Here is a 24,597-nt window from a genome sequence, read left to right on the forward strand (position 1 = left end):
AGATGGTGGAGGAAGTGAGATGTTGGAGGAGAGAGACAGAGGAAGTGAGAGAAAGAATCATCATTATTATAATTACAGTGAGAGTTATTATTATTATTATTAAGTTATTATTAATAAATAAAACAAGTTCTGAGACAAATTAATTGTACTTTCTTACAGCCTGACATTCAAACACGACACCATTTAAGAAAGATCATGTGACTAATTTTAAAATGACTGCTTACAGTATTTATGTACTGTATACCGATCAGGCATAACATTAAGACTACCTCCTTGTTTCTACGCTCATTGTCCATTTTATCAGCTCCACTTACTATATAGGTGCACTTTGTAGTTCTACAGTTACAGACTGTAGTCCATCTGTTTCTCTGCATACTTTGTTAGCCCCCTTTTACCCTGTTCTTCAGTGGTCAGGACCCCCACGGACCCTCACAGAGCAGGTACTATTTGGGTGGTGGATCATTCTCAGCACTGCAGTAACACTGACGTGGTGGTGGTGTGTTAGTGTGTTGTGCTGGTCTGAGTGGATCAGACACAGCAGTGCTGCTGGAGTTTTAAACACTGTGTCCACTCACTGTCCACTCTATTAGACACTCCTACCTTGTCGGTCCACCTTGTAGACGTAAAGTCAGAGACGATAGCTCATCTGCTGCTGCACAGTTTTTGTTAGTCATCCTCTACTCCTTTATCAGTGGTTTCAGGACGCTGCCCACAGGACGCTGTTGGCTGGATATTTTTGGTTGGTGGACTATTCTCAGTCCAGCAGTGACAGTGAGGTATTTAAAACTCCAGCAGCACTGCTGTGTCTGATCCACTCAGACCAGCGCAACACACACTAACACACCACCACCATGTCAGTGTTACTGCAGTGCTGAGAATGATCCGCCACCCAAATAGTACCTGCTCTGTGAAGGTCCATGGGGGTCCTGACCATTGAAGAACAGGGTAAAAGGGGGCTAACAAAGTATGCAGAGAAACAGATGGACTACAGTCTGTAACTGTAGAACTACAAAGTACACCTATACAGTAAGTGGAGCTGATAAAATGGAAAATGAGTGTAGAAACAAGGATTATGGTCATAATGTTATGCCTGATCGGTGTATACAGTACAGTATACAGTAGTTTACAGTAATTAGATGATGCCTAATGACTTTAGTTCAGTACATCTTGACATTTTAAAACATGTCTTTTTTTATTTAATTTGGATTCTAGGGTGTTGCTCGGTTGTTGCTATGATATCCCAGGTGATTGCTAGGTGGTTGCTACGGTTAATAGGGTGTTGGTAATGACTTTTGCACCCCATTCACTCTATAGTTCAAATGTAGTGTAGAGAGGAATAAATAATAAAGAATTCTGATTCTGGTTCTAATTATTCAAACTGAATGCATTCACTCTTGGCTAGATTACATACTTAAAATGATGGTTCTACAAGGGTTCTTTCGTAAAGAAAACGCTTTTATGCAGAACCATGAACACTCAAAGAACCCCTTGCATTATTAAAGGGTTCTTGCATCATAAAAGGGTTCTTCAGATTGATGAAGAGTGTGTTTTATATGGTTCTACGTATAATCTTTTTGAAAAGGGTTCTGGTTCTTCTATTATTACAAGCTTGACCTTTTTACTGCTAACTCTTATCAAAAATTGTATAAATTCAACACATTTTCCATCAATCTGAAGAATGCTTTCATGATGCAAAGAGCCCTTTAGTCATGCAAAGGGTTCTTTGAGTGCTCAGGGTCCTATATAGAACCATTTTTGTTTCCTAAAAAAAACACAGTTTTAAGTGTAGAGCCTCAGAGAGCTAATTAGCCATGGAATGTTTTTTGTGAGAACATAACATACAACCCCATTTCCAAAAAAGTTGGGACGCTGTGCCAAATGTGCATTAAAACAAAATGCAATGATGTTCAAATCATTTAAACTCCATGTTTAATTGAAAATAGTACAAAAACAACATATTAAATGTTGAAACTAAGAAATTTTATTGTTTTTGGAAGCACACATGCCCATTTTGAATTTGATGCCAACAACACGTTCCAAAAATGTTGGGATGGGTGCAACAAAAGGCTGGTAAATTGTGTAATGCTAAAAAAACACCTGGTGGTTGATTGGCAACAGGTGAGTAACATGGTTGGGTGTAAAACAAGCATCTCAGAGAGGCTGAGTCTTTCAGAAGTAAAGACGAGGAGGAGTTCACCACTCTGTGAAAGACTGCACAATCAAATAGTGCAACAATTCAAGAATAATGTTTCTCAACATAAAATAGCAAAGAACTTTTGCTTTTCATCGTCTACGGTACATAATATCATTAAAAGATTCAGAGAATCTGAAGAAATCTCTGTATGCAAGGGACAAGGACAAAAACCAGTATTGGCTGTCAATGATCTTTGGGCCCTTAGGTGGCACCGCATTAAAAACAGACATGATTCTGTAGTGGAAATCACTGCATGGGCTCAGAAACACTTGTGAAAACAGTTTGTCGCTGCATCCACAAATGCAAGTTAAAACTCTGAAACGCAAAGAAGAAACCAAATATAAACAGGATCCAGAAATGCTGCCACCTTCTCTGGGCCTGAGCTCATACTCTTACTTGAATAATTTTATTTACTGATACTTTTATTTGTCCTTGAGTAAATTATCACTACAGTAACAGTACTTGTACTTAAGTAGGGATTTTCAGTACTCTTTACACCCCTGCATACAACTTGTGAATAATTGCTTTGTCTGACTATAAGCTTGGAGTAGAGCCATGCTGTAGTGCCTTTCTTTTTGTTGTTGTTAGCTGTGCAGTCTTTAGCATGCTAACCAGCCAGCTAGCAGAGTAAAGTGATGAAACTGTCTCCCCTGAAGAAAAAGGACTACTAGAAACCATTAGGATTAAAACAGCTTTGCTTTCTAATGGGAATTTGCTTAATGGTTTCCAAAAGAGACCACTAGTTTCCTGTATAACACCTTTAGATCCCATTAGGAAAGCATCAAATGCATTTAGAATCAGCCATTGGTCACCTGTTAAACCATTAGGACATTGTGATATCAACCCATTAAAAAAGCCAAAACACATTACAAGACAATTCGGAACCAACAGAAACACAATGGTTTCTGTGGGTTATTCAGCAGAGTCAGCAGTCTTGTACAACAGGTGAAAGTCCTGCAAATTGAATGTTATGGTTTGTCCACCATTATTTCTGAGCAAGTTCTGCTGCTGAAAGTGTTGAAGTCTTCGCTCGGCCCCTCGCGCCTCAGAAGACGCATCTAACACACTTGCGGACAGTAATGGAACGGCCCTTAAGAGGGCTTCAGGGATTCACCTGAGGCCGAGTGTTAAACCAGCACTAAAATAAGCGTCCAGTTTAATAGAACGTGCGAACTGTACAAGGCTAAAGCAGCGAGGAGGGGGAGTAGGAAGGATTTTAGTGCGCCTGTCTGCTTATCTAGGGAGAGTATCTTGTAGTGGGTGTGTCGGGTGGTGGGTGTGCTTTGCATTCTAGCAGGACACACTCATCTCTCTTTGTTTCTGATGCTCTTTGAGCGTGGTTCTGTCCCACCTGCTCTCTCCAACCCAGTGAAACCATCAGAGATAATGGGGGCCACAGAGGGAGAGGACGACTTCCAGTTCCTGCGCACAGTGAGTACACAAATCGATTTTATTCAGATAAAAGTCACGCAGAGTGCTGTTTCAGACTTGCAGAGGAATCCTCAAGAAAAACTGTTAATCCAGTTTAACAGTGATGAGAACTAAAGCAGCTACCCAGAAGAAAGAAAAGTTCTAAATGAGATCCCCTCTAAATCTCAGTTACTTCTTCTAGACAAGAAATCAGAGTGAGCCATTTTCTCCTGTTCTCCTGTCGGAAGAAAATCACACATCTCCAAAATAGTAATTTTACAGGAGAAGGAAAAAACCTGCTTTACTTTTAATGCAAGTCAATGGAACCAGACTTTTTCCCATGTCATTTTGGGCAATTTCTATTGGTTCATTCACCATGACATTCACACACAATATAAAGGACGAAATGCACTTTCAAACTGGGTTAAAAACTGAAAAACAAGGTTTTCTTCAGACAGCAGCTATATACACTGAAAAAAGTGCTGCTTTGAACTAAATTGATTTAAATGTCTACATTGGTTCCACATGAATGAAATATATTACATCAACACAACTACTGTTATTCATTGTACTTATTTTGGCAAGAAACTTGCACAAAGAAAAACAAGTATCTCCAAAATGGCAATTTTACAGGAAAAGGCAAAAACCTTCTAAACCTTTAATGTAAGTTAATGTAAAGATGTTTTATTCCAAGCTACTTTGGAGCATTTCTGTAGGTCCGATCTTCCACCAATCCACACAATGTAAAGGACACCTTCCATGTTGAAATGAGGTAGAAAAATAAAAATCGACAAAAATGAAGATGAACGTTTTCTTTGGACAGCGAAGACATTTGAATGAAGTCACCTCAAAGCAACACTTTTTTTAGTGTTTAGATTAACTCTTTAGTGTCTGATTCATCTCAGCCCAGTCTTAGCTGGACAATATTGTAAGATCTCATGGTTTTCTTACAGAGCTCTATTCTATATCACAGAACTCTTTCAGCAATCTGTTAGCCTAGGAGAACCCGTGCTGTTCTTATTCATCACCAGAACTTCTTACAATGAAATGCTGATGTTAATCTCCTCTTTTCTCCTGAGGGGGGTTTAGGAGAAAGGGTTCAGAAATCACTGATCCTACATTGATGCAATACTGAGATCTGCTTTATTTCCTTGAGACAATCTTAATTAAGAAGGACATTTTTTCCTCTGGGTACCAAAAAACAACTTCAGTAGAAAATAATGAGGTACCAAAACATAAGTAATGAGTTTTATTCCTGTAGTAGAACTTTTAAGTACATCCAGTATGTCAGACTTTTTTTGGTCTAAAATAAAATGCTAAAGCTTCAAAGTCAGAAGTGTGAGCGACCGCAAACCAGAACATCCTAAAATGAAACCCAAAAAGGAATTAGGAGCTGAACGTGAAGGGCTGAGACGGATCTGAGGGGACTCCTTTCCTCATATATATAGCCTACTTGCATAGAAATAACAGTATTGAAGCTACTCAGAAAAGTACAAATCCACCCAAACTGTACTTAATACATTCATATGACACTACAGAGATGAATGGTAGCTAACACTGTTTACTGAGTTACAGGTACTTCAACCATTCATATCCAACCACTAAACTAAGCACGTTAAGTATAACGCCACAGAACTTGCTCTGATTGGTCCGAAGTGATTATTTTTAATTTATGCACTTCACATGCTTTTAACAAATATGACTTTTCTAGTGTTGGGGACGTTCCCCAAGACGGCTGATGTAAGTATGATGGTGACGTTTTCCACACTTGGTTTAGATAGTAGAGCATCTATGTAGCAATGTTTAAATAACAAAGAAAGATTAGTTAAAAAGATTTGGCTGAAATTTCATTTTATTAAAATCCTCTGGCTTGCAGTCGTAGCCTACATGTTTTTTCCCCGTATTTAACGAAGTACAGTGCAGCATTACAGGCTGCAGAATGGCTCTGATGGATGTCTATTTTAATCTGCCTTATCAGAAGAGTGGGAAAAGGGTTGGGTGTGTTAGATGTCCACTCTGAAACTCACCACTCTCACAGAGAGATAACGCACATGCACATATCTAACCCAACTCTACCCTCAAGCTCAGCAACCCAAAGATCAGCTTTAACCTCATTTTTCTCATAAAAGCTGCATTATTTTGGAGGAAAAAACTTCTCATGGAGAACAGACAAATATATAGAAGCCCTTTTGTGCCAGCTAGAGTTTTTTTCTCCTTCTCTGTTTAAAGGTAACAGTATGTTGGTAACAATATGCAAATATGCAACATTTTTATTTAGAATCAAATTAGTATCACTAAATAATGACTTATCCGTAATAATGACTTACTTTCTTAACTTTTCATAAATCATTATTTTGACATGGACAATATTTTGAGAAAATAAGTCGTTGTTTTGAAATACATAGTCAAAATTGTGAGAAACAAGTCATTATTTTGAGATACTGAATCAACATTGTGAGAAAAAGTCATTATTCTGAGATACTGAATCAATATTGTGAGAAAACAATTCTTATTTTGATATATTAAGTCAATATTGTGAGAACAATGTCATTATTTTGAGATACTAAGTCAATATTGTGAGAGAAAAGTCATTATTTTGAGATATTAAGTCAATATTGTGAGAAAAAGTCATTATTTTGAGATACTGAATCAATATTGTGAGAACAATGTCATTATTTTGAGATACCAAGTCAATATTGTGAGACAAAAGTCTTTATTTTGAGATACTAAGTTATATTGTGAGAAAAATGTCATTATTTTGAGATACTAAGTCAATATTATGAGACAAAAGTCACTATTTTGAAATACTAAGTCAATATTATGAGACAAAAGTCATTATTTTGAGATACTAAGCCAATATTATGGGAAAATAAGGCATTACTTTGTGATGGTAGGTCAATAGTTTTAGAAAATAAGTCATTATTCCCAGGTACTAAAGGAAATATCTCGACAAACTTCATTCAGAAACAGAAAAGGAGAAATAAATCAGGAACAGGCTTTCATACAAACATCCTCACAACATCAGAATGTTCCTGTTTTCATCACGCTGGGGATTCTAGACACACACTCACATGCAAAACAAACACACATGTGATAGGACACTTTTTTCCAATTAACTGTTTTTGCACAACCTTTGCATTATTTAGTTTGGAAACTGGAACGTGATGCATGAAGAGAGGAGATTAAGAGGAAGAGAACTGATAAAGAGAGATAGAAACCTCCCTAACGTTGCATTTACAGTCAGGTGACTGGTGTGCGTTTATCAGTGACCCACTAATGGCCAACGTAACGCATGCGACAGAAGAGAGGTGTTGGAATTCTCCTTGTTTGACTGTCTAAGAATATCCCTGTGTCCAGCCCATACATGGCCATTCAAATACATACAGTTTTAAGTACAGTAAACCTCATTTACATGTACCGATTTCACCATGACATGGAAATTTTTTAACACCTGATAGACACTTATTCAAGTGTAATCTTCTATATATATAACAAATATTCTCATAAATGTGCTGAGTGTGATCTGATCTAGATTAGATCAAGACCGGGCCCACTGTAAGAACTAATTTGGAGTTGAATACATACACACTGTGAATCAGAAGAAATTCAATGAAGATGCAAACTGACTCGCTATGCCTGATGTCTACTTTAAATGATGTAAATGATTAAGGACCAGCTGTATCATGCAATGTTGAGAAACCCAGACAAAGCTCATGCAGAATATTGACGCCATGTTGGTATGTTGATGTATTATTTAGGACCATGGTTGAAATATAGAAGTCCAAATGTTTTTTAGGCAGTTTTTCAGCCGTTTTAGTAGATATTGGATTTTTTTGGCTGGAAATTACAGAAACAATCGGGCCAATCAGCGCACCACTTGTGGAAATGTGGCCGATCTTTCAAAAAGACAAAGTTGAAAATGCAGAAGAAACAAAGGCTGCCAACACTACGACCATGCAGAGGGAAAGTGTGTCCAATTGGTCATTCATAGTTTTATAACAGTGGTCAAACTAGTAGGTTAGCCGATTACACTAAGATACAGTGTGTATTTTCTCAGTGCTGTTGTAGGGCTTTATCCTAGTACTGGTTAAGCTGAGCAAATGTGATTGAATTAAACAGATCGAGTGTTCTATTGCTTTTATACAACAGTTAAATAAAGTAAGAAATAAATAAATTGGGCTGTGAACGCGGCGTTTAATATGTTCGCAGTTCCTTCACCAAATTATAGCTCCTTAACAAGCAGCTCGTTGCTACGTCAGAGTAACGAACTCCACTCACTCGCTGCACAGCCGGCAGTTCGTTCTCCAGCTCCTTACATTAAATTCCGACAGCCTTATTACCACTGAGCAGCTTTTCAGTCAGCAGCTGTGATAGAAGAACACCTGAACAACCTGGAATCAGCCAGAAATGAACCCAATACCATTCGCCAAACAAAAGGGCTGTAAGATGCTTTACAGACTGGCTGGAACAAAACAATATTAATACTGATCTGGCAAAAATTGACAAAACTGAGCTAAACTTGATATTGAGGCAGTTTTATGGCTCAGTCCGGACTCTGAAGATCAGACTACACGTTTGGCGAATGGTATTGGGTTCATTTCTGGCTGATTCCAGGTTGTTTAGCTGTTCTTCTGTCACAGCTGACTGAAAAGCTGCTCAGCGGTGATGACAGTTTGGGAATTTAGTGTCGTCTCATCTTCAGAGTCTGACCAAATCGGCTGTCGGTCAAATGTGATCTTAAAAGTATCCATTTTTGTGGCAAAGTAAGAAGTAAAAATATTCAAATGTCTTGAGCGTCTCCTATAGCTGTCAAACTTGTTGCTTAGCAACGGCGTCTCAGCGGAGTGATACAGTGTTTGTGAAAAACCTGTGATGTTATGGCGAAATAACAGCACAGTTAGAACGCTTCTCAACCAATCAGCTTGCGTGGCCGGAACAAACTGTTGAATAAATGGTCAATACAGACTGAGATTACTCTGAATACACTGTCAGATTAAGATCTTACACTCATTAGAATATCCCCTTTATATAAACCACGATTAGCATCATCCTTGTATTTACTCTGCTTGTTTTCCTTTACTTTTTGGCTTCACTTGTTTAATGCGTTTTTCTCTTTGTGTGTACATTAAATCCCTTAATGTGTTTTATCTTTTTATGTTTGTATGAGGCTTTGTTGTTTCTTTGTTAATGTGCCTGCACAGCTTACTGAAATAAACATTAGTTCTTATTCAAAATCTATAATGTACAGAGTGAATATACTCACTTACAATATGGATTTGTGGCCAATCATGGTCAGTATTGCTGGCTATCAGAATTTTAATCGGTTGCTTGTTAGCTAGTTAGCTAACTTTGGGTTACATGAAGCAAAGAAAAGCGGTTAGGCTAACACTTACGTTAGCTAACTAACTAGCTGACAAGGCAACTAGTTAAGAATCTGAATATGAAGAAGCCTCTCTTTAAAGTCCCAGCGTGAACGAGCGACAGAGACAAATAACAACTCTTCATGTTCCTATAATTAGGAACTCCGGGTCTGAGCTCCATTTCTCTATGGCCAGAATGAATAGGGTTTTCGAAAAATCGCCTCTATCGCCCCCTGTGTTAAATAAAAATGTTCAGAGCCCGATACGGTTTGTCCTGTGAACATTCCTCTCTCTAACACCACTGGATCATCTGAATTATGAGGTCGTTAAAGAGTTGAACTATGAATATTGCTACATGTGAGCTAAAACTACTAAACACTGAATTCACGTCACTAGACTGGCAGCCTCCTTAAGCAGGTTTCACCTCCTGATAAACTGATTTAGGCTTTCAGAATATCCTAGTTTTTATTTTAATGCCAGTAACATTTTTCTGAGGACATTCGCCAGCTTTTTGTTCGACTTTTCCCGTTCCACCTTAAATGGCGCAGCAGTCACGTTCTGAAATGCCGCGCCATTTAAGGTGGAACGGGAAAAGTCGAATAAGCAGCTGGTGAAAAAGAAGCTGACTTCAGCTTCATGGAGGGTTGAAAGGCCTGATATGAGGAGGTTTCTCTATTTCCGCTTAACAGCTGAGTAACATTAACTTATTTTTGCTGTTTCACCGAACCGACAGGTCAGTATTTTGTCTTGTTTGCTAATGTTTGTGATAGCTAGTCACAGCTGCGGCACCATTTAAGGTGGAACGGGAACATTCAAAGAAGAAGCTTTGAAAAAAGAAGATTAATTCAGCCTCGTAGTTTTAACACGGGTAGTATTTTTGATAAGTAGTTTTAGTCTATCAAAATATACCACCCAGAGGTTTTATTTACGGGTATACCTGTAATTAAGCGCTACGGTAGAACGTTTCGATAAGGTAGCACAGCTCGTCAGAGCACCGGCACAGCCCGCCTTAATTTCGCGTAGCTTAGTGACATCAAATTGATGCGCAGTAGTTTTAGCGCGCATGTAGCAATATTAGTATTATAGCTCTTTACAATCTGGTAATTCAGAGGATCCAGTGGTATTCAGGAGAAAAATATACACAGGACAAACCGTGTCGGGTTCTGAACATTTTTATTTAACACAGGGAGCGATAGAGGCAATTTTTCGAAAACCCTATTCATTCTGGCCATAGAGAAATGGAGCTTAGACCAGAGAACTTGTAGAGAGGAGAATTCCGACTCTGCAATGTCCGGTTATCTCAAACGCTAGAGGGCGCTCCAGAGTGAGTCCGAAATGAATGGGTTGATATGGAGCATTTGAGCAAATCATAGTTTATAAATGGTTAAACATTTTTAATGTAACATAATGCAATCATTTCCTGAACACTGAATATCAAAAAACATTTTAACACTGCTTTTATATTTTTAAGAGCTTTTAAACTCGAGCTATAGGAGTTTAAAACGGCACCTCATGCATGTTCATGACGTCAGTGAGCGCGAACAGCCAATGAGCTGCTCCGCTCACCAGTCAATCATCACGCTCTAGCAGTAATGCAAGCATTCTGCTGCCCTAAACCCGTTTGCTGTAGAAAAAGGAAACATATAGGTAAGATGTCTTTGTTTTTTCGTGAAATACATCCTTCTACTTTCTAAAATTAAAGAAACGTTCTGGGCGAGTGATTAGAAACTATTTTAACTTTTCGTTTTTAGCCGTTGAGCTCCATTCACTCCCATTCATTGAGGACTCACTCGCGGGCGCCCTCTGCTGTTTAGCAGTCCTGATTTCGATATAACGGGGTGAATAGGAAGTGGCCAGACTCCTCATAAACCGGCTCTGGTTAGACCCGGAGTTCGTAATATGGGACATAAAGAGGACTACAGATTGACACACGACTACAGTGGTCTATAACAAAATAAGGGGCGGTGAGGAGTTGGTGGAGTTATACTTTCATATCGATTTTACCCATACATACTCAGTCTCCCTGTTCCTCCTGGCACAGCAGCACCAGCCTGTTATTAGTATAAGAACCTGTGTTTATTCAGATTAAAGGGCCAGACTGACTCGGAGGAAACTGTCTCTCTGTGTTGTTGAAGGAGAATCGCAGGCAGTGACCGTCTACACGGCTATCAGTGGCTAACCTACATCTCCGTGCCATTCAAAGAGGGCATGAAGTTTCACAGACAGTGAGAATGATAATCAAAATGGTCGATCCACAAGCAGACAGGAGTGAGTACAGTATAGCAACCGAGACCCCAACGCGTTATGGCAGCACCCCTACAGTTAGCCCACTTTATCCTCGAAATATTACGCCTTTTTTGTCGAAATAGTACGACCAGAGCCGGTTTATGAGGAGCCTGGCCACTCCCTATTCCTCCCGTTATATCAGAAATAGGACTGCCAAACAGCAGAGGGCGCCCGCGAGTGAGTCCTCAATGATTGGGAGTAAACGGCGCTCAACGGCTAAAAACGAAAAGTTAAAATAGTTTCTAATCGCTTACCCAGAACGTTTCTTTAATTTTAGAAAGTAGAAGGATGTATTTCACTAAAAAACAAAGAAATCTTACCTATATGTTTCCTTTTTTCTACAGCAAACGGGTTTAGGGCAGCAGAAGGCGGGCATTACTGCTAGAGCGTGATGATTGATTGGTGAGCGGAGCAGCTCATTGGCTGTTCGCGCTCACTGACGTCATGAACATGCATGAGGTGCCGTTTTAAACTCCTATGACTCGAGTTTAAAAGCTCTTAAAAATATAACAGCGGTGTTAAAATGTTTTATGCTGCTCTGTGTTCAGGAAATGATTATTATTATTCTTTTACATAAAAAATGTTTAAGCATTTATAAACTATGATTTTGCTCAAATGCTCCATATCAACCCATTCATTTTGGACTCACTCAGGAGCGCCCTCTAGTGTTTGAGAACCCCAGAAGACATTACAGAGTGGAAATTCTCCTCTCTACAAGTTCTCTGGTACGACTTTTTCTCGAAATATTACGACTTTATTCTCAAAGTCTACTATTTTTATTTTTTATTAACAGTGGCCCTAAAACGCCGTCGTAGTGCTACAGCTCCTGCGCAACTCACTTAAAATTCGAAACCCAACGGAAATTTTGAGCTCACCCCAACGGTCATTTGAGTCTCTACAGTAAGTTTAGAAAGCACTTTAACCTTACATTAGTTTTTGTTGTTATTATTAGTTGTATTGTAATTATTATTATTATCAACAGACATAATAATAGGTGTTACTTAATCATTTTAATCAATTTCAGCTCATTAACATGGACTAGTAAAGTGAACTTTAGTTACTAGCCCATGATAATGAGCTGAAATTAGTCTAACTAGCTAGCTAGGTTAGCCAGTTAAATAGCTTTAAAATCCCTTTTTTTTCAGTGAAGAGAAGCTGTCTTGTGGCCAACATTGGCCACATATCCATCGTCGGTTGTAGCTGTTACGAGTGTTTGAGACAGAATGGTGTGATACCGAGGTAAACCGTCTTCGCTCGGTGACGGTTAACGTTCATTTAACTAACCAGCGCTAGCATGTTAGCTTCAGCTTGGGCGGATTATCTAGCCAGTAAAGTAAAGTATCGGTGAGGTAAGTTAGCTTTCTAGTTATTAAGGTTAAGCTACATTCATTTTAGATAAATGACGTTGTGGTGGGTTACTTTCAGTTAGTTAGTTAGGTTAGTTGAGGCTTTGCCCAGCATAGGGCTTGGTCTTGCTGCAGCAACACTCTTAAGAAATGGTTCTTCAAGGGCTCTTTAGTAAAGGTAATGATTCTAGTTAGAACCATGAGTTCCATATAAAGATACGTCATGCTTTAACGGCTCTTTGCATGATGAAGTATTTCTTCAAGGTTGCTGGAGAATGTGTTGCATATGGTTCCATACATCACCAAAAAGGATTCTGCTATTGTTATGATGTCAAGCTCGTAACCTTTTTGTTCCTATAGCTATAGAACTATTTTCAAAAATGTTCTATATAGAGCCATTTATTGATGGAGCCACATTCTCCATCAATCTGACGAACCATTTCACCATGCAGAAATCCATTTAAGCATGAAACGGTTCTATAGAGCTCATGGTTCAAAACATAACCATTCCCATTACTATGGAACCCTTGAAGAACCATCAGTAGGGTCAAAAGTGACCCTACTGAGTTTTTATTTTCCATATCTTTGGAATAAATTAGTTAAATCATTCAGGATTGCATTAATTAACTTGTTTGACTAAATCAATGCTGAAGTAATTATTTTAGCAAAATTATTATTATAATATTTTTTTGCCCGCATGGGTCATTTTTCAAGTGTGTAAAACTTGATGTGTTAATATCAAAACCTTTTCTTCATAAAGTAAGAGAAGAAGAATGAAAATGATTTGTGGTCATGAAAAACAAAATATTTAATGAACGTTTGGAATGATGAAATATATTGATTTCAAAGATATAGCAAAGAAACACGTGAAATACCATAGGAAATGAATATGGGTTCTTGCAAAGATACGCTACAATATGTTTTTAGTAAGTAAATATTTCATTTTAAGCGCCCATTTAAGCCTGAGCTATTCAGTCTCACGTAAGGCCAACAAAACTTTAACAGTAAAGTCTCTTTGACGTGAATGAAAATGCAAGAATCGAACGCACTGAAGATTACATTTACCACCTTTTTTCTTTATATTCTCAACGTGAGTGTTGATCTCATAAAGAAAGCTGTAACTTGTCGAAAATGTTTGTCAATCAAGCATCTTCTTACCCCAAACGTAGTCAGTTGCCACAACATTTAAGGTAAAGGGGTAGTTGCAAATTAGGCTTTTCGGTGAGCTGTTTCATTAACATTGTGGATGTCATTAGTCAGAATTAACTCTGGTGTGTTTTGCAGTCGGATGAGCTGGTGTTGCGATGCTGCTCGGCTGTTCCTCTCCAGCAGAAGCTGTGTTTGGCTGCCGATGGCTTCGGCTGCCGACTGTGCTTCCTGGAGTCCACGTCTAACTCGAAGGTGAGAGATTCGCACCTAAACCTGAGTTAGTTGTAAGAAATGTCTGCTGTTCATTTACCTGCTAAAGTAATATAATGAGATCTATGCATCAATTTACAACCCTCGAGGATGTTTTAACATGTGTCTTTCCAGAATGTTCCGGCAGACCTGTCTCTGTGTGTGTTTGTGCTGGATCGGTGTGTGTCCGTCCGGGCTCTGCAGGAAATGCTCGCCAACCATGAGGATCTACAGGCTGGGGTGAAGAGTGGAGCTAATCTTTATTATTTATATACAACAGTACACAAACTACCCACTTTACTTTAAACTTCCATCTCATACATCCACTCACTGTCTACTTTGAGGTCCACCTACCTTATAGCTTTACTACACACTTAAAAATGGTGGTTCTTCAAGGGTTCTTTGGTGAAGAAAATGGTTCTGTATAGAATCATGAACACTCAAAGTACCCTTTGCATGATTAAAGCGTTCTTTGCACTGTGAAAGGGTTTTTGATGAAGTATGTGCTATAGATGGTGCTATATAGAACATTTTTTGAAAAGCGTTTTATATAGCACCAAAAAGAGTTCTTCTATTGTAACCTGACATCATAACAATAGAAGAAAGGGTTCTAGACAGTTCTATATAGAACCATTTTCAAAACGGTTCTATGTAGAACCATCTAAGAACCATCTACAGCACATTCCTCATCAGTCTAAAGAACCCCTTCACAATGCAAAGAAAAAGTTAAATTGTCTAAAAAGTCTTTCCTTTGATAATTTGTCACTATCCTGTAGTCATGCTGTCTGTTATGTTTTGCTTCAGTCTTCAGAGGCTGCTGGCCACCGCACTCTCCTCTATGGTCAAGCACTGCTGCTAAGACATTCCTACAGCGACATGGTTAGTCAGTGTTTCAAAGTGCTTCAAGGCATTTATTGCATTTTAATTGGTTATTTGACAGTGATTGGCACAATTGCACAGCAGCTGATATGCCCTTCCTCTTGTTCTAGTATTTGAGTTGTCTCACCTCCTCTGGACTCTCCGCTGATAAGCTGGCATTTGATGTTGGTCTCCAGGAAGAAGTAGCCGGTAAAGCTGACACTAAGCTAAATTTCACTGTCTCATAAACCTTTACTTCTGTGGGTACAAACATATTACAGGGGTGAAGTGGCACAGATCTGATTTTGCCCAAATGTGATAGAGTAACCCAGGAGACTGGAAACAAGGGAACACCAAATCTAGGAAATCAAATAGGCACTGAATTGCTAAAAGGTGTACCATGGAGAAATGATACAATAGGGACTAAACTGATGTCATCCCAGCACACAGGCTCAGGTAATGATGAGGAAGAGGAGCCAGCGTGGAGTCAGACAGAGTCATGGCAAAGCTAGACATTCCTCTTGTCTTTAAAAAAAGTTGACGTATTTATGTCTGTGAATGAAGTTACATCAGTTGCTATGTGTGTCCTCAGGTGAGGCATGTTGGTGGACAGTCCACCCTGCATCCAAGCAGAGGTCAGAGGGAGAGAAGGTCAGAGTGGGCGACGACCTCATTTTGGTCAGCGTCTCATCCGAAAGATACCTAGTGAGTGCAGTCACTCGGTCTCGTATGTGTATGTATGTATGCATATGCATTTATATACATATATACTATATATGTATATATATATGTATATATATATATATATATATATATATATGTACATATGTGTATAATGGCAACTTTATTAAAACCACCTCCACACACCTTGTCCATTTTCATCCATTTTATCAGCTCCACTTACCAGTTAAGTCACAAGATGTATTATTTCTGTAAGTTATGCTGTTACTGTAACACTGTATTCCCACCTCTCTCTCTCTCTCTCTCTCTCTCTCTCTCTCTCTCTCTCACACTCTCTCTCTCTCTCTCAGCACGTCTCATGGAGTGCAGGTGTTTGTGATGCTGGTGTTAGTGTGGATGCAGCATTCCAACAGACCCTGTGGAGTGTGGCCCCCATCTCCTCTGCCACTGTTGAGGCTCAGGGTACTGCTGTTCTTCCTTGTGGCCAAAAACACACCACGATACATTACAGTGCCAAACAAACTCCAGTTGGAAAACTTACCATTTAGTTATGATGTATCTATTTTGGGTGTGAATATCGAAGTCTTCAAAAAGGCCATTCATCATTATGTGACATACACTCAATACCAACTTAGAAACTCCTACCCCGTAGCTCTGCCTTGCTGGTTTGTAATGTACAGTTAGAGACTAGTTCATCTGTCATTCACATTAGTATTAGCCATTGACTAAACCTCATTAATGGTCACCCAATAAAATATTTTAGGCTTAATCATCTGTACAGTTGCAAAAAGAATGTTTTATCTTTATCATCAGCACATTGTAATGGGTTCATAGCTTGTGTTGCGTGTGGAGTATTTATACTGTGGCCTAACAGTGAAGAATTTGCCATTCAAATCAAGAGAACTTTGCACTGTCATTTTAAGAGATGGTGTTATATTTGAAATTTATTTATTGGAATTGATCTGCATGATAGCCTGTTGTAAGTTAAGATAGCTAAAATGCTTTAGGGTGGGAATTGTCTTATATGTATAAAAATTATGTACTATTATTTACAGTTTGTATTTGTATACTATAAGGTGGACTTATCTGGTGCCCCCTATTCCAAACTGAAAGGTAAAATGTCCTCTGATGTTTAATCTGCAGGCCACCTAAGAGGAGGGGATACCTTGCGATTGCTGCATGGTCACACAGATGAATGCCTAACCATTCCTCCTGCTGGACATGGAGAGGAGGATCGCAGGTCAGTGACAAGAGGCTCTGATTGGCTGCTAAGCATAGAATTTGATTCCTGGATTAGTTAGAGATGTCAAAGATGTTGGTAGTTTTGTTTCTTTTTGAATCTTTTAAATCTCACTCTCTGGTATCTATTTATCTGTCCTTACTCAAACTCATCTTTTCCCCTCTTTTCAGATCTGTTCATTTTGAAGGTGGCACCGCATCATCTCAAGCTTGTTCTCTCTGGAGGATCGAGATGTTATGCGTCTCGTAAGTTCACCCACACAACTTGCAGCTGCTGCAGTGATATAATTTAAAGCAATGATTCTACAAAATTCTAATCTGTAGTTTAGTCATGTAATTGTTAAATGCTTGTTTTGCCTACTTGGCTACTCAAATGCCCAGGTAAAGGTAATGTTGGAAACTGAGCCTGCGAGTATGTTTGTGTGTGTATGTGTGTGATTCCACAGCTGGAGTGGGAGTCACACTCGCTGGGGTCAGGCCTTCCGTTTGCGTCATGTTACCACTGGGAAATATTTAGGCAGGTCGCAGGATGGAGGACTGCAGCTAGTGGAGAGAGAGCAGGCCGACATCAAGTCCACTGCCTTCTGTCTCCGCACAACGAAGGCACGGCTAGTACTTTGATTAGTTCTGAGTAAAAACTGTTTGTATTTTTGTGTTCAACCCTGCTAAATGATTTCTCACTTATTAATGCAAGGAAATTGTGTGGAAAATTCAGACTCAGAGCTTTCAGTCCATAATACATTTGTATTTGTTATTACGCAATGTTTTATTATGATTTAAATTTGATGACAAGTTATTGTTGTGTGGACGGTCTTGTTTTGGGATATGAAAAACATTCCTTTCAATTTTTGCCAATTATAAATAAAGTAAATGTAATGACAAAACGATGTAATTAAATAAGTAATGGCGGCTAAATAATTATGTTGAATGTGTGGCTACACTGCAGTAATAATACCAGCCCGTGGATTTATATAAACGGGGTAAAACATAACCAAAGCTGATTTATCTCTGTGACTGTAGGATGCTGGCCAAGAGTGTATGGACTTCAATACAAAGAGAGAGGGGATGGGGGCACCCGAGATCAAATACGGAGACTCTGTCTGTTTTGTCCAGCACGTGGACACCTGCCTGTGGCTCACCTACCAGACCAGCGACTCAAAGAGGAGGAAAGAGAAGGGACTGCATAAGCAGGTAACACACACCAGGCTAGGTGAACTAAGCCTCTTTACTCCTCAGAAAATACTCTCACCACACACTATTAGAACCCCCTACTTTGTACTTCCACTCACTGAAAGAAACTTGTTCTAATGCATAATTTATAATGTTTAAATGTGTATATCTACATGGTGTATGTTATTGTATGTAAAATAGCAAAAATGATTAATATGAACTGATAAGAGTTGTTTGGGTTATAATGTATATTTATAAAGTGTTTGTATTAGTTTATTTGTGGTCTCTACACACATGAATTTTGGTATGTAAATGTGTTAAGCTTAGTGCTTCCAATCTCTTCAGGCCATTCTCCATTCAGAGGGTCACATGGATGATGGGCTCACACTCTCTCGCTCTCAGAGGGAGGAGTCTCAAGCTGCTGGTCTCATACGTAGCTCTACACTTCTGTTTTCAGGCTTTATCAGGTAGGAATGGGAAATCCCAGCTTCTATGTAAAGTGTAAGTACCAACTAAAGTTGTACACACTTATTTGAACGTATGCTTTTCATAATCTTAAATATATTATATTAGAACAGAATGGAAATAATAGTCCCTTAAGCCAACACTACATTTTGTTTAGGTGGTGAAGTTGTGAACAAAATCTGAGTAGTTCTTTTATTATTGAAGAATGCAAAAGCTAAAGGAAATTGGTGGCTTATACCTGTGAACATCTACAAGGGGGTTGTTTTGCTGGTTTTCTTGTCTAAACACCACGCTTATTATAATTACATCATTTATTGTCATCATTGTAACACTATATTTCGGTAAAACCACCCCAAAATAATATTTCATTAAGGACCAAGAAATTCTATGATTAAAGCCTACTGTATCTAGATGCTAGAAGACTAGAGCTAGATGCTGCTCCTCCTGCACAAACTAGCTCACCTGTGCCACATATTGCTATATCAGACTGCTATCTGCACTGGACTTAAGATCTGAATATTGTGCACGTTGATGATGCTAATAATGCACTGCATTCACTTTGAACAGCACAGTAATTAGTTAGGGTAAACAAAATAATGGCTAAATTAAATGTTTTAACATCTTTTCTGCTCTTTTCTGGAGTAAATAGGGCACGTAAATCAAGTAGCCACTCCCATCTCTGTCATTCAGACCAAAATTTCGTATCCTGTGTGAAACGTTCATAAACGTTACAATGTCCTGAGGTAAACTTTCATTACACCAGCTCCTCATGGAAAACTAATCCTGTCCAAATAGGGCTTTAGTTTGCTAGGTACATCCTCTCATTCAAAGCCAGGTGGCACGTGTCATTTTATGGAAGGAGAAACGCTAGGAGGTTGATTCCTATGTATCAGTGTATTTCCAAAACACACAAAAGAAAATCTGAATATTTAAAGTATTTTTGAGTAAAACTGCTACACCAGAGTGATATTTCATAAGCACAGAAATAAACTATTTGTGCAGACTCTGCCGCTTGAAGAAGAATTTTTATGAATGCCTCTAATTTTTTGCTTGACCAGGGGACTGGACGAGAGAACCAACATTTCAGCCTCAGAACTCCAAATAGAGATGTTCTGTCAGAGCTTGCAAGATCTGATTGGTTACTTCCACCCACCAAAGGTTGGTCATGGTCATGAGGCGAAGCAGAGCAGTATCAGAACACTGAAGAACAGACAACATCTGTTTCAAGAAGAGGTAATGTCTGCAGCACTTACGTTCAAATATTCAAAAATGTTTGATAATAAAAGTACAGAATTGGTGGTAATTCACATGGATTAAGATATAATATAACATAATATGTTTTACATAATATGGAGATCCATTTTTCTACAGATGAATGCATGCACACTGTCAGGTCAAGGTCGAAGTGATGGTGGGGGTCTTCATAACTCATTATCTTTGGGACATTTATTGCCTTGTACCTGTATCTTAAGGGGCGAAAGTGTTGAAAATTAGGTCACTTTCTGCTGAAGTTCTTGGTTATTTCTGATGCTGGTAATCTCTTTATAATTTTACCACATCATGTTCAAATTATTTATGCCCAGGGCCTTGAATTTGAAGTGAATTCTTAAATGTGTGTGTACTTTGGAATGCACAGTGTCTCTCTTTCTCCCTCTGTCTCCCAGGGTGCCATTACCTTGGTACTTGACAGCATTGACCATCTCCATCTGTACAACAGTGCGGCCCATTTTGCGAAGGTTGCTGGGAAAGAGGCAGGAGATTCATGGGAGGCCACCCTGAGCTCCCTCTATGAGCTTCTGGGTAAAAAATATCTCAGACTGTTTGTTTTTTACCTTTGCCGAAGAGCATTTAAGACAGTTAGTGCGGAGTTCCTTAATTCAGTCAGCTTTTGCCACCATGAGGCACAAAACAGGAATTGAAAACAGACATTGCGCATTAGGTTTCACAAAATATTCCTGATTTGTCACTTTTTTGTTAATAAATTTTCCTTCTTAATTTTCCTCCTGTAGCTGCCCTCATCCGGGGCAATCGGAATAACTGCTCCCAGTTCTCCACATCTCTGGACTGGCTGGTTGGCAGATTGGAGAGACTGGAGGCCTCTACTGGTGAGTTTCTTATATGTGAAGTTAGAACACGAGAAGTTAGGTTTTTATTTTTTTTTGTATTACTATATTATTATGTGAATATAGTAATTTTTTTGTATTACTATATTATTGATGTAAGTCTAATGATTGGTAATAAGGAGTGCAAGAATCGATCCTAAGTTGGTGATTTAACTGCATCAATTTTGTACATTTACAGTCAGTTACAGCAAATTTGTAACTTTTTTCTAGACGTTTTAAAAATGTAAAATGCAATAAAAACACCAAATATCTTGAATTATTGTCCATTTCCTTTGTATTCTTGAATTATTGTCCAGTCCCTTTGCTCAAAGATGTGATTTCAGTGTATTTTTTTAATGTAAATAGATTATTTTAAAAAATCTATTATAAAAAAAATTAATAATTTAGTCTAATTATACTGAAATTTGAGATTTCATGATGCATAGAATTGTTTCCCTACGAATCACAGTTGAATCAAATTGTGTGAGGTCACCGATTTACACCTGTAGTGGTAACACAGTGTCTTTTTTATGTGCGTTTGTTGTTTTAGGTATCCTAGAAGTGCTGCACTGTGTGCTAACGGAGAGTCCAGAGGCATTGAACTTCATTAAAGAGGGTCATATTAGATCTATAATCTCACTGTTAGATAAACATGGACGCAATTCGAAGGTATTCTGTGTGCGTGTGTGTGCGTGTGTGTGTGTGTGTGTGTGTGTGTGTGTGTGTGTGCCTGTTTGACTGTATTAAAATGACAGCAGTCCATGTTTCCCCTAAAATCTCTCTTTGAGCCTCTACCTCTCATATGTATGCTCCAGATCCTGGATGTGCTGTGTTCACTGTGTGTGTGTCACGGAATGGCAGTCCGCTCTAATCAACATTTGATCTGTGACACTTTGCTGCCAGAGAGAGATTTACTGATGCAGACTCAACTGGTCAATCAGGTCACCAGGTAATCACTGGAGTTTGCACCTTCACACCACCCAAAACATGAATTTTGCTTCCTTAGTTTTGCACTATAGCTTTTTTTTTACAAATCAGCAATATGCAAACTGTATGCCTAAATCATAACACACTTACTTTAAACGATGTGAGGCTGTTAACCCTTTAAAGTCTCACGTTTATTACATACTAAGGCTAATAATTCAGTAACTACAGGGACCTCAAAGCAAAATGGCTGAGCTATTCTTGGGTTATAATAAAACTTTAAATCTGCAGGTGGGCCCTGGCCATTTAAGGGGTTAAATAATCTTTTATAGACATGCTTATGTGGTAACTGTTCTCTATAAAAAGACAGAAGTATAGACAATATTCAGGCTTTAATATGACTGCTACTGCTGTATTTAGCCAAGTGATGTACTTTTAGGGTAATGCTGCATTTACATTACAGAGAATCAAAAAGTTTACCTCACTGACTGTTGGCTGCTTTGTGGGTGTGTCACTAAAACCCAGGCAGGTTCAGCCAGTCAGAGTTTTAAGCTAGTTCTGTGCTCCAGTGTAAGATGGTGAGAAGAGGTCTAAAAAGGTCTAATATTGTTTTTAAAAAATGTGAATTAATGTAAAAATCTCCCACTAATTTCTCCATCATCTTCCATCAGTACTGATTTCTGCATGATTTGATTGGGTGCCGCCTGGCAAAACTTGTTTCTCATTTGCATAAAACTGAGAAAAGCTCAACTTTTTGTCGATCTCACCGCGTGCTTTGTGCCAACTGCCGCCTGTCTCCATAGAAAATAATACTCTGCTGTAATGTAAATGCAGTGTAAGGGTAATATTGCGTATTTTCCAACTATTGCTTTAAAGCAAATTTTAAATGTGATGCACTACATTGTACAAAGTGTCATCTTTCCACATTAGTTAACCTGCCTGTTTTGTTTCAGCGTTCGCCCAAACATCTACCTTTGCATGAGCGATGATTGTGCTCAGTACAGGAAATGGTACTATGAGGTGGTGGTGGAGAAGGCAGAGCCTTTTGTGGCGGCTGAGCCGACTCACCTGAGAGTGGGTTGGGCCTGCACCGCAGGTTACCATCCCTTCCCAACAGGAGGTCATGGCTGGGGGTCCAGCGGCGTAGGGGATGACCTCTGCTCCTATGGATTTGACGGACTGCACCTGTGGACGGGTGAGATTAGCTGAAAATACAGATCTGTGTAAAATCTAAAAAGTAAGTCCAGGGATGCAGTTCAGTTCAGTCAAAATCTTACTAAAAATGTTCTGAGTTTGCTGGTAGTGGTTTACTTTACTTTACTGTAAAAGAAGTGAGAGAGCAACTGGGAGATCAGGAGTTTAAAGCCCTGCACTGATTGGGTGCTCCTGCTTGAGCAAGGTGCTTTATATCCCTCGGTACCAGGTGGCACTGCTCTGCTTGTGCTGCTCCCAAACTTATCATGGAAAATAACCTATGATTTATTCTTATTTAAAATTTTTGTTTGTTTTATTACCAACAAAACAAAACAATTACTACAACAACAACAATAATAATAATAGGAATTGTGTAGTACCTTTCATACATTCAGTTGCCGCTCAGAGCTTCTCGGCTTCCAATGGATTAATAGTTTAAGTGGTGCTTTTATTTCAGTTTGTCTTACAATAAGGTAATATAAATCAACTACTCTATTCTCAACTTTTTGCACCCCAGGAGGCATTGGTCAAAGGGTCGGCTCACCAAATCAGCACCTTCTGAGGGAGGATGATGTCATCAGTTGTTGTCTTGACCTCAGCGCTCCCTGTATTTCCTTTCGGGTCAATGGGCAACCAGTGCAGGGCATGCTGGAAAACTTCAGTGCTGACGAACTGCTGTTTCCTGTGGTCAGCTTCTCAGCTGGAGTCAGGTGCCCTGCATTTGATTTTGTATCTCAGGGACAGAAATGGCAAGATGAGATCTGAAATACGATGACATTTGGGAGACTTTTCTCAACTTTTACAACTTAAAGTACACATTTTTGTTTAAACAATATGTTGTTATGTATTTCAAATTATATTTTAAGGAAAAATGACTTTTTTGCAGGGTGCGTCTGCTGTTTGGAGGCAGGCAGGGGGAGTTTAAGTTCCTTCCCCCTGCTGGATTCTCCCCATGCGCTGAAGCCTTGCTCCCCAGTGTGCGCTGTAGGTTGGAGCTGTGTGAGGAGTTCACTCGGTTTCAAGGCAATGGCCAGCGTGACCTCTTAGGCCTTGCTGCACCCATTGGCCCAGTGACATTTACCCCATCACCAGTGGACACGAGTCAAGTAAAACAAGCAAACATGATCATAAACTTTGTAGGGTTGCATGATAAGGCCCTGGAAAAGAATGAGCGATAATTGATCTCAGTAACCTTAGCATGATTTGTTTCAGAGTTGCTCCAAGAAACATTTATCCTAATTCCCAGCAATTAAAGTGAAGTCTGTGAAGTCACTACCTGTTGGTTTTTCTTCCTCAGGTTGTGTTACCTCTGCAGCTTGAGCTGATCAGAGAGAGGCTGGCTGAAAACCTTCATGAGCTCTGGCTTTTGGATAAGATCGAGCAGGGGTGGACGCACGGACCCGTGAGTGAAAGTAGATGACTGGATGATTTTTGGACGTTATCTCAAAAATGAAGGGTCACAGCTCTGTCCAGTTTAGAATTTTGTGCTGTAATATACCTGCTTTAATATACCTCCTCAGACTCATAACCAATAGAAATATTGATTTATTATTATGGTTTTGCTGTAAATTTAGACAAACCTTTAAAATGTGCAGCCTTTAACTACTGTGATCAGTCTAATAATAACAGCTAGATCAATGAATCACATTAATGTAAAGCATTTCAAAAGCTAAAATGATGAAGTGGTGACTTAGTTTGCCAAATTGAGTGGCCTATCAAACTGTTTCTAGTTACTTGGACTCTCTAAGAAAAATGTGTATGTCTTCCAGGTGAGAGATGACAGTAAAAGAGTTCATCCCGGACTGGTTGAGTTTTCCAAACTTCCAGACCAGGAGAGGCACAGCAAACTCCAGGCAGCCGAAAACACTGTCAGGTGTTACTCTTGTTACAACCACATTCTCTTTTAATACGCAGTGTTTTTTAATCAAATTTGATCCACTTTGCTCATTGACCAAGTGTTATGTCATTGC

At 39.0% G+C, this 24,597-nt stretch overlaps 1 protein-coding gene across 1 annotated transcript in view; it reads left to right on the forward strand.

Moving 5' to 3' along the window:
• Nucleotides 1-14,185: 14,185 nt before the first annotated feature.
• ryr2b (ryanodine receptor 2b (cardiac)) overlaps nucleotides 14,186-24,597 on the forward strand; it is a 78,377-nt gene continuing 67,965 nt past the window's right edge. The window contains 20 exon segments of the mRNA XM_036594153.1: nucleotides 14,186-14,234; nucleotides 14,799-14,873; nucleotides 14,984-15,062; nucleotides 15,445-15,557; nucleotides 15,884-15,995; nucleotides 16,677-16,773; nucleotides 16,944-17,018; nucleotides 17,219-17,384; nucleotides 17,793-17,963; nucleotides 18,288-18,409; nucleotides 19,466-19,640; nucleotides 20,072-20,207; nucleotides 20,417-20,512; nucleotides 21,060-21,178; nucleotides 21,325-21,458; nucleotides 22,387-22,628; nucleotides 23,145-23,337; nucleotides 23,514-23,733; nucleotides 23,925-24,029; nucleotides 24,397-24,500. Of these exon segments, the coding sequence (XP_036450046.1) occupies nucleotides 14,202-14,234; nucleotides 14,799-14,873; nucleotides 14,984-15,062; nucleotides 15,445-15,557; nucleotides 15,884-15,995; nucleotides 16,677-16,773; nucleotides 16,944-17,018; nucleotides 17,219-17,384; nucleotides 17,793-17,963; nucleotides 18,288-18,409; nucleotides 19,466-19,640; nucleotides 20,072-20,207; nucleotides 20,417-20,512; nucleotides 21,060-21,178; nucleotides 21,325-21,458; nucleotides 22,387-22,628; nucleotides 23,145-23,337; nucleotides 23,514-23,733; nucleotides 23,925-24,029; nucleotides 24,397-24,500 (2,567 nt within the window). The 5' untranslated portion in view covers nucleotides 14,186-14,201.

The sequence above is a fragment of the Colossoma macropomum genome, unplaced genomic scaffold (genome assembly GCF_904425465.1).
Source record: "Colossoma macropomum unplaced genomic scaffold, Colossoma_macropomum, whole genome shotgun sequence".
Classification (NCBI taxonomy): domain Eukaryota; kingdom Metazoa; phylum Chordata; class Actinopteri; order Characiformes; family Serrasalmidae; genus Colossoma; species Colossoma macropomum.